The following is a 10424-nucleotide window of genomic DNA, read 5'->3' as shown; positions in this document are numbered from 1 at the left end:
CCTCGCTGGCTGACCAGGTTTGGCTCTTTTGTCTTTTCACTGAACCACCCCGCCCCAAACCCCCTTTGTAATTCTGTACTGAGGGTGGAATCCAGAGTCTCACAAGTCACACGCTGAGCTGCGCAGGTCACCGAGGAAGAGCTCATTCACACTAGCATAGTCAACGTACCATCGACATCATAGCCGAAGCAGTGTATGATATTCGTTATACATTTGCTTTCAAATATCTTGATGAGTGTAAAGTTGTAAGGAATCCCACTTGGGCCAGGCTCCTAGCTCAGTGTAGGCTGAAGCATGTTGGTAGGAAATTTAACCCTGACCCAGCCAGCAAGGCGCATGCCTACAAGGAGACGTGAAACGGTTAGTACTTTAGAGCCTCAGACACTACGTTAGTACTTTAGAGCCTCAGACACTACGTTAGTACTTTAGAGCCAGCCTCAGACACTAAGTTAGTTTAAGGGCAACCTGGGCTGCTTGAGAACCTTCTCAAAAAAGAACAAAACATAATCAACACTGAAAACAACAGTAATAACACTAGTGATACTGCTGAGTGAGCGATGCCCCCACCCACGGCACGCGTGTCTCTGTGCATTAGGTGACAACACTGTAAGACACTCAGTCCTCCCATCTGCTCATAAGGCATTATGTTAGGAATGGAGAAAGGGAGATGGCGGTGTGCTGGGTGGTTTTATGTCAACTTGACACAAGCTGGAGTAATCAGAGAAAGAACCTCAATTGAGAAAATGCTCCTGTAAGAGCCTGCCATAGGGCATTTTCTCAACTAGTGATTGATGGGGGAGGGCTCAGCCCATTGTGGGTGGTTCTGGGATCTAAAAGAAGTCAGGCTGAGCAAGCCGTGAGGAGTAAGCCAGGAAGCAGCACCCTCCATGGCTCAATCAGCTCCTGCCTCCAGGTTCCTGCCCTGTCAGTTACTACCTTGGCTTTCCTCAGTGGAATGTAATTCATAAGCAAGCCAAATAAATCGTTTCCTTCCCAGTTGCTTTTGGTCATGGTGTTTCATCACAGCACTAATGACCCTATGGCACACAGTCCTTAGGTTTTCTAAGGTCACAATCGTAGGTGAAATAAGTTTGAATGTGGGGCAGTGTGGCCCTCACCCACTCACACAATACTCAGTAAGTACAAAAAAGCAGGCCTGCCTTTGGAGAGTCAATGTGCTTTAGTACTCTCGTTGCCAAATTGGGGCACACACTTAAATTGGGACACACACTTATTTCCTAACTAGCATGTTCATCCTTTAAAAAAAAAAAATCTTTTCATTCATTGGTATCCAAATTATAAACACAATCTCCTGCCTGAGAAACTATTTAAAGGTTGATACAAAATCCACAGTGTACAGTACACTGAACGCAAAGCCAGACCTTCTGCTGGTTCAGATGGATGTACTGAGACTACCTTGTTTCAGTTACTGTCACATCCCAACTCTTAGGCCCTGCATTTACTTTCCGTGCTTTCCAATTCTGTACTGGGGGAGAGGGTCACCTCAGTACACAAAATCCAAAATCCACAACTATGGAAACATCTTTTAAGCTGGGCATGGTGGCACACGCCTATAGTCCCAGCACTTGGGAGGAAGAGGTGGGTGGATCTCTATGAGTTTGAGGCCAGCCTGGTCTACAAAGCAAGTCCAGTTCAGCCGAGGCTAGACAGAGAAACCTTGTCTTTGGGATGGAAAAAACAAAGGACTTATTTTCCCCAGGGTGCTAGGTCAGGCTGGTGATAGAGTAAGTGGGATGGGGATCCTTGGCCCTTGGTTCAATCTCTCCTCAATTTTTGTTTTTGTTTTTTGAGACAGAGTTTCTCTGTGTAGCCTTCGCTGTTTTCCAACTCAGAGCGATCCACCGTCTCTGCCTCCTTAAGTGCTGGGATTAAAGGCTCGTGCCATTACGCCTGGCTCCCTCCCTCCAATTTTTTGTCTTTAGTTTTTCAGTCACCTGATAAAACTGAATTAGACTGGAGAAATATAGCCTAATTCAGCCATTTTGCGAAGAGACTAAAGTCTGACTCTACAGAGACAGACAGGACGACTCACTGCAGAGCCCGAGGTAGAACACTGACTCAGCTCTTCCTACATCCAGCAGAGGCTAGCAGGCTCTACAGAGGTCTCCCCTGGCACTCTGGCAGTTGTCCCCAGATGCTGACCAAGTGCAGACTGTGCAACTAGGTAGCTTTAGGGATGTCACAGTGACAGCAGACCTGCACATGCTATGACAAGCAGGATTTGCTATGCAGGGGCAACATTTCATAAAACAAAGTGACCTCAAGGAGTCCACATTGTCAATCACTTCTCGATCCAGAGGCAATGTGACAGGAAAAAACAACAAACAAACAAACAAACACAAAACCCCAAACACCATCAAAAAAAAAAAAAAAAAAAAAAAAAAAAGGAAAACACAAGCAAAGAAATTAGGAAATTTATTTGCATAGGCAAATTCCCTTCAGCTCACACCCTTAGCTGCACTGTACCCAACCCCACTGACTATACACAGCATTATTGGGTGCTCAGGTCACCCTGTCTACTGTGGTCTCCAAGCACTGAGAAACCAACAGTTAAATCATACCTGGCATAAAGTTAAAGAAGTACATTGTCATATAGTTTTCAACTATGACTGAAATAGAAAAGGGGCTTTTCTGGTCAGAAATCTGTTGTCTGAGCATCCCCGCTGAGCTTATGTCATGGAGGCTGCTGTCTAGACATCAAGTGTGGACCACTTTCCACTCTAGAAACAATGTAAAAACTACATTACAGTCTCACACCACAAAACACAACACACTGTTCACGTCTAACTTTCCCACGTAGCTGCTTTGTGGGTCAATTAAAGACCAAAACAGTAAACTAACATTGCTCTAGGGCAGGAGGCAGGTAAGAGGTGGTGATGATGCAGCAGGTGGCCGTGGTGTAGACCACAGACAGAGGGCAGGGCTGCAGGCTTCCAGCCCCTTCATGGAGGCCTCACTCTCCAGCCCTGGACGAACCCTGCATGGACTGCCTATCTCAGAACTACAGGTCTCCGCTGGTCAGCACAATAATTTTGGTAGAGACATAGTCAAATTTACCAATGATCTGTGACTATTCTTGGAAGAAGAAAAGCTCACCAACCAGGAATGATAATACAATTAAAATGCTGGGGGTAGGACAGAAAGGGGGGGGGGGGGGAAAGGCAATCTTCTGGCTGAGAGCCAGGTTATTTTTAAAATTAACTTTAAGGAAAAACAATCTCCAGAAAGCTAAACTACAGACAACAGTGAGCACTGGCTTTCACGGTGTAACATTTACACCTCAAGCACATGAAGATACAGACTCTTCTTGCAGCCTGACGGCTGTGCAGTGTGCAGTGTGCTGGTGGCACAGTTAAAATCGAGTGTAGGCACTGCGAGGCTGTGGCTGCGGCTGCAAAGGCTGCTGGGCTTGCTGCTGCTGCAGGCGAATCTGCTGGGAATAGGGGTCCTCCAGGGACTTGACGAACATGGTGGTTCTGGGGCCAGTCTTCCAGACGATGCCGTTGGCATCTCTCACTGATGACTCCACTGTTATGCTGTGTGTTCCAAGGACAGAAAAGTTCAACAGAAACTGGGTGCTGAAGTAATCATTGTGTGGCTCAACCCTCTGCTCCATCTCATTGGTCATGCTGTCAATGGGAATCTGGAACACAAGAATTATTAAGTATCAGCAGGAGCTGCTTACGCAGTGTTCTCTAGGAGCCAGTGCTGTCTGGGGTGCTGGGCGGGGCCTGCGGAGCCACCGGAGTCCTCATGGCACTTCCCAGCTACCACGGAGAGCACTCAACCGCAACGGGCGTTCTAAACAGTCCACGGTCCTCACTCATCACTAACCAAGTGCTTATGGAGTGGCTAAGAGCACCATGTTTCCCACGAATCACAGAAAGGAAGGAGGAGAACGGAGGCTGAGCCCTGTCAGAGAGCAGACAGAGTGCATGGTGAGAGGACGCCATCAAAGAAAGCCAAGCACTGATGGTGGCCACAGCAGCCCTTCCCTCAGCTAGTCACCTAAAACCACGATGACAATGAAGTGCTGTGTGTGGGGTGTGTGCACCAGCACAACTGAACACATTATATACTTGTAAGTGTGGGTGTGTGCATGTGGGCATGCAAGTGTACACACACACACACACACACACACACACACACACACACACACACACACACACACACGAGGCCAGAGGCTAGAGAGCTTCAGTGATCCACCTTTAGCTTTGTACATGGGTTGTGGGGATTCAAACTTGTGTCCCCACACTTGCAAGAAGGCACTTTACCCACTGAGCATCCTCCTCCAGCCCTGAAATGCCCCTTTTAAGCCTTTACTGCATCTCTTGTTAGACACACTTAGTTCAAACACACCAGAGTAAGCTGGGCATATACTGTGCACTAATTCACCATAAAGCTGGAAAGAAATGTCTTAGCCAAGACACGGGCATCGTCCTGGCACATACGCAGTATCCTGGTTTTAGAGAGCAACATCGATCTGACTGATGCTAGCCACCACTCACCTACCTCAGGCTATCTAGAGGAAAGACATCCCCAAGTGGGACAGGGTGATAGTGCCTGCACTGTACATTGTGTACCACAGGAGGTAGCCCCTCCATGAGGAGGTGGGGCCCCTGAGATGGCTCCCGAGCCGTAGGGTCTTAACAAACAAGGTTTTGGAGCAGGAGGTAGGCCTGAGGGGTGAGCCCTTGCTTTCCCTCTAGGAGCACAGGGCCAGGCTCTCTGAGTTGCACAACACTAGGAGGGGTGGGAAACCTGGTCAGAGCCACAAGATAGCATAGTTCCTGCTGTGTGGACCTAGACAGATCTATTTGCTAAGAGTCACAGGATTCATGTTTTGATCTCTGCTGGGAGGCTGTGTCTGCTGATTCAAGCAGAGAAAAAAAAGAAACACCAATTAACGGTCTCCCCAAGCCCAAGTTGTGACCCCCTGACCCATGTGGAGGTGAAGCTGCGAGAATACAGACCATAAGTCCCACCTGGGGCTGGTAAACTGCACACAGCTCTGCCTCACGTGAATTACCTTGTAGTCTTGGCCGGATTTACTCTGTAGTGTGGAAGAAACATTCAGACACACAGACTGAATTCTGCGGAAGAGTCCTGGCTTGGACCCATGCTGAACAACGCCTTCTACCTTTAGTGCCAGCTGCTGGTTATTCTGCACAGCAATGGGCTCCGCAGGGTTCCGAGGAGAAGGAGACAGAGCAAGCTGGAACACAACAGTAAAGTAAGGACTCACAACCAAAACCAAGCTCCCATCAACAAACCTGGCCGTGCTGATCACTGCCAACAGATGAAGACACTCCTGTGACTGTCTCTGGCAGTAAGCTGTACCCATGACCTCACTGTGCTGGCACCACCCTGCAGAGAGACCTCCGTGGCACAGTCAGAGGACAACTTGTAGTAACAGTTGTCTTCTCCTACCATGCAGGTCCTGGGGATTGAACTCAAGCACCCCACCTAGCTGGCTTTTAAACCTGTATTATTTCTGCCATACCTTGATGCTGGTGGACTGCAGTTTCTGGAAAAAGTGTCTCTGAAATGAAAGAGGGACCTTCAGCAAAGCGATGATGGCGTTGCAGAGGCATGCTGTGTGCTGGGGGTGAGAGAGAGAGAAATCAGCTGGGAAAAAAAAACAAAAAAACAAAACAAAAAAACCAACCCTGCAAACTTACCAACAAGCGGCATGCTCGGGGCAGATCTGGACACACATGCTCACACACATGCGTCCAAGAGCACACATCATCCATCAGTAGGCACAACACCCACAACCACACAGAGCATGATCATCCATGTCAACAGATGTAGTCAGTGGAGCTGAAGAGATGGCTCAGCAGTGAAGGCATTGGCTGCTCTTCCAGAGGACCTGGGTTCAATTCCCAGGACATGCAGTAGTTTCTGGCAGGGCTAATGCTGACCAGACCCACTAGGACAGAAGGAACTGTACGCCACACTGCATTCAGCATGTTTAAACACAGGAACACGATGCAGAGCTAACACCAGTTCCTCCACAGTGCAAACACTTACTGTGCCCTTTATCTGGACAAAACCAGTCATCTACCAGGAAGCCTGTTTTATAAAGTAGTATTTCCTGTCCTATTATGAAATGGGCTGCGCTCCCTCTGAAGCACTCGCTGTCTGTAGCTCTGAGGCTGACAGCTCTAACTCTTGGCATCACTGCATGCATGCCAGGCCTCTGCTCCAGACTTATAGTCAGCTGTCTCTGGGGTGCTGGGCCCGGGAGGGAATGACTGGTTCCTGATGTAGTTTTTACAAAGCTCCCGAAGTGACACTGTTTGGAGTTAGTAAGTTACTAGAGCTTCTGTGTGGTTGCTGACTGCACCTGCCCAGTAAGACCTGCTACCTCAGGGTGGCCGTGCAGTCAGGAGTGGACTCAGTTTGGCCGAGGATTGGTTTGTTTAGCCCTTTCCTTATCACTGATATTTCCGGTGGATAAGTGCACAGAAACACTCACCAGTGAAGATGTAAAATTAGCGCAGGGCTCTGCACCTTCAGAATGGCTGCACTAAGTGCAGCTGCCCACTGACACTACAGAATGCGCGTCTACCTAGCCACCTTCTACGGCACTGCCAACCCGACACTACACGATGATGCTATCAGTGCGCATGCTCTTTACAATGAAGTTTAATAAAAACTACAACCCACTCCCTCAATGATATAAACTTGGGAAAAGAAATGCCACTTGCCATGTAGGAAACAGGGGCGTATTTCCGGTTGAGTGACTCCACTTCCTCCAGGACGCGGCTGTACACGGACATCATTGTCCTCTCATATTCACTGCCAGCATGGGCGGCTCCACCGGATCCACACTCCTGGAAGCTAAGGAGAGACCAGCACCATTAGTTAACCCAAGCAAGCAGTGACTCCTCCAACGGCTCCACAGCCTCACCTCCTCTCTTAAAGAAGAAAGCTCTTTCCAATCATAGAGGAGGAAACTGGGGCAGGGAAGGGTAATCTGCCTAATCCACCTTCACTCACTGACTACTAAGTGACAAGCTGGAATTTAAACCCAGATCCCACTACAATCGATGCAATTCTTAACTAATTACAAAAGGGGTTTAACTTTGTCACCATATAGGAAAAAGGCACTTGAGAAGGGGCCAGCAGGTAACATCCTTATATGACATCATATAAACAGCAGATGGGACACACACAGAAGAACACGCTAGCAAAGCACTAGGTCAGCATGCTGTCAGACTCGGGAAGAGATGGCTGCTGGGACAGAGCATGCTGGGAAACCTTAGCCTAGATTCCTTCCTGTCTCCTCTTCTGAAAACATCTCTAACAGAGACAAGAAGCAAAGCTCTTGACTCCCAAGTAAACCTAAAAAGGGCTGTCTGGAAGTGTGTGTATGCAGGCACTACAGTCCTTTAACCCTTTCCGAGCGTCTGTGGTGCTCAGGTACCGCAGCACTGCACGTGAGCTGCTTGTGCAGTCGTCACTGCCTGGGGAGAAGGAACTGTGCCTACAGCTCACACAGCACACCCGCGCCTCACTCACAGCAAACACACTCGTAGAGCTGGCAGTGATAACACATTTGTGCTTACATCTTCCTCACTCCAGGGCGCTGTTTTACACTTCAGATTTCGTTAAGACAAGAAACAAAAATATAGCCAAGTGTGGTGGCGCACGCCTGTAATCCTAGCACTCGGGGAGGCAGAGGCAGGAGGATCTCTGTGAGTTTGAGGACAGCCTGGTGTACAAAATGAGTCTAGGACAGCCAAGGTTACACAGAGAAACCCTGTCTCAAAAATCAAAACAAAGAAAATCAAAACAAAAACAAAACAAAACAAACAAAAAACAAAAAAAAAAAGAAGAAGAAAAGAAATAAAAATACCACAATGGATGGGAGCTGAGACTGACATTACAGCGTAGATGACAGAGATCTCAGCCCTGGCCTGATACAGAGCCTGAGCCACGCCTGTATGGAAGCTCAGGCCCCCCTAGCTTCAGACAAGAGGGAACTGCAGAGTGGAACGCACACGCTGTCAGTCTTCAGTGAATACAACTACTCTCAATAATTACTTATTGGGGAAGAGAGGCAAATTGTCATAAAGCAAACAGGGAGCACCCTTTGGTTTGGGAAACCAGAAATTAAAAAGTTTAGTTTGAGTTATTAACTAAATTTCCCCACCAAAGCTCACTCATAGAAGGAACGGTTCATATTCCAACAACCCTTTCTCGGTTACCTTTCTAGCTCAATGGGTGGGTGCAGAGGGAAGAGGGCGCTCCCCACCTTTCTGTGCCAGCCCTGTGGCCCTAGGCAACTGAGAAGAGCACTCTGGTTTTCCTTTCTTCCCAACACTGCTGGACGCTCAGGTGAGAACACTTGAAACTTTACGAAGTGTAAGCCGACTCACCTTGCTGACTCTGGATCCAACACCAGGGCTTCTATGGCATGGGCGATCAGCAAGCAACTCTGCTGCTGTCTAGAGCTGAGTTAAGTCACATCAAGAACAAGAACACAAGGGCCCAGCCTTCTTCCTCCCATCAAATGAGTGACCATGAGCACTTCCACAGTTGGACAGACCAGGATGCAGCGTGTCTCGGAGTGCAATGGGGAACGCACCGCTCAGTTACTCACAGCAACCTCTCCTCCCCACAACTAGGGACTGAACCCAGGACCTGCACAGGCTGCATGAGCGTCCTCCACAGAGCTACAAAACTATCACCTCCCTTTAAATTACTTCCATATATTTGGAGAAGTAGGCACGAGGCACACACCTTTGATCCCAGTACTCAGAAGGATCTGGGTTTGCGGCCAGCCTGGTCTACATAACTAGTTCTAAGACAGCAAGAGATATATAGAGACCCTGTCTTAAAACACCAAAAAGAATTTTTTTTTTTTTTTTTGATATGGTCTCACTAAGTTGCCTAGCAGGGCCCTGAACGTAAAATCCTCCTGCCTCAGTCCCCAAGTAGCTAGGGCCACAGGCATGCTTCTTCATGTCCAACGGCCACTGTGCTGACTTCTCACCTTAGAAACGACAGCACTCCATGGCAGTTTCAAACAAACAAGGGAACAACAGCAAAGTTTCAATGATACAGAGAGGCGAGGAGGGGGGAGAGAATGGAGGAGATGAGGAGAAGGAAAAGTGAGGGCAGCCAGCTGTGGATGGTGGGATGGCTACTCAGGAAGCGGTCTGCCACCCTCACTGTTCTGATTTGAATGTGTTGTGTGCACACTCGCCTGTGTACACACACTTGTACGGCAGCACACCCAGAGCATTCCCTGAGCTTCAGCCTACCCAGCAACCAGAACTTCAGGAACTAGCTCACAGGCCTGACAGCTTCAGGACAGTTCTTCCTTCTTTCCAGTGAGACTGGAAGTTGCTAATAAGAAATGCAGATGGCCTCAGAAGGGCTGAGGGACCAGATGCAGCAGTGACCATAGCAAAGGACAGAACTGAGGCTCTCCGCTGCTGTGCTGTGCACAAGGCTCCAGGCTGCTGCGGCCGGCCTGGATTTGCATTTTCTGAGAAAGGCCCTGCTGAATTGCTATCTGGTTTCCATCTCCTGGCTCAAGCAATCTTTGTGTGTCAGTCTCCTTGGTACTGGGATGGCAGGATGTGTCTTACTGCCCTAGGCACAACGGGGGGTGGGGGGTGGGGGGAAGCCAGGGGTCATGTCAAGACCAGCCATTTAAAGTAATCCTTTTAAAAAAGATTGGCTTATGTTTAAGAGTAAAGTTAGCTGGGTGGTGGCAGTGCACGCCTTTAATTCCAGCACTGGGAAGCAAAGGCAGGTAGATCTCTGTGCATTTGAGGCCAGCCTGGTCTACAAATCGAGTCCAGGACAGCCAGGCCTACAAGAGAAGCTTTGTCTTAAAAAACCAAACAACAACAACAGGTTATTTTGCTCCTACTAATTAAGTCCCGCCTTCCCCCCCGCCCCCGCCTTCTTTCTCCAGACAGGGTTTCTCTGTATAGCCTTGGCTGTCCTGGACTTGCATTGTAGACCAGGCTGGTCCAGCTGCTCCTACTAATTTCAAAGTAAGAAATTACTAATTAATTATAATAAATAAGGATTATCTAATCTGTATTTTTAGTTGAGCAAATTTACATTTCCCAAGAACAAGGAATCCCAAGCAATACAAGATACAGTTCTACACTCCTCAGAGTTGCCGAGTCAGCGTCAAAGGACGCCTGATAGAGGTCTCGGTACCGGGAAGCCAGGCTTCGGAATTCTTCCATGGATTGCTTCATCTACAAAGAAGTGGAAAACAAAAATCAGAGCACAGAAAACTCATCCTCAATAACAACTCAAATAAAAATCAAGTTGTCATTTTCCTAACTTTATTAATAAAATCAACAAAGGTGGCTGATGAAGTTATGTATGTCACAGGTGTCCTCGAGCCTTACCACGACAGCCAACAC

At 48.2% G+C, this 10424-nt stretch overlaps 1 protein-coding gene across 1 annotated transcript in view; it reads right to left on the bottom strand.

Annotated features, from left to right (window-relative positions):
* Positions 1–3317: 3317 nt before the first annotated feature.
* Ints7 (integrator complex subunit 7) overlaps positions 3318–10424 on the bottom strand; it is a 48561-nt gene continuing 41454 nt past the window's right edge. The window contains exons 15-20 of the mRNA XM_051148147.1: positions 10150–10253; positions 8409–8477; positions 6735–6867; positions 5525–5623; positions 5051–5236; positions 3318–3664 (exon numbers count right to left, since the gene is read on the bottom strand). Of these exons, the coding sequence (XP_051004104.1) occupies positions 3374–3664; positions 5051–5236; positions 5525–5623; positions 6735–6867; positions 8409–8477; positions 10150–10253 (882 nt within the window). The 3' untranslated portion in view covers positions 3318–3373. The remainder of the gene's footprint in view (positions 3665–5050; positions 5237–5524; positions 5624–6734; positions 6868–8408; positions 8478–10149; positions 10254–10424) is intronic.

This window comes from Acomys russatus, chromosome 6, assembly GCF_903995435.1.
Source record: "Acomys russatus chromosome 6, mAcoRus1.1, whole genome shotgun sequence".
NCBI lineage: Eukaryota > Metazoa > Chordata > Mammalia > Rodentia > Muridae > Acomys > Acomys russatus.
Note: the sequence above shows the minus strand (reverse complement) of the source record. Positions and strands in the feature narration are given on the sequence as shown.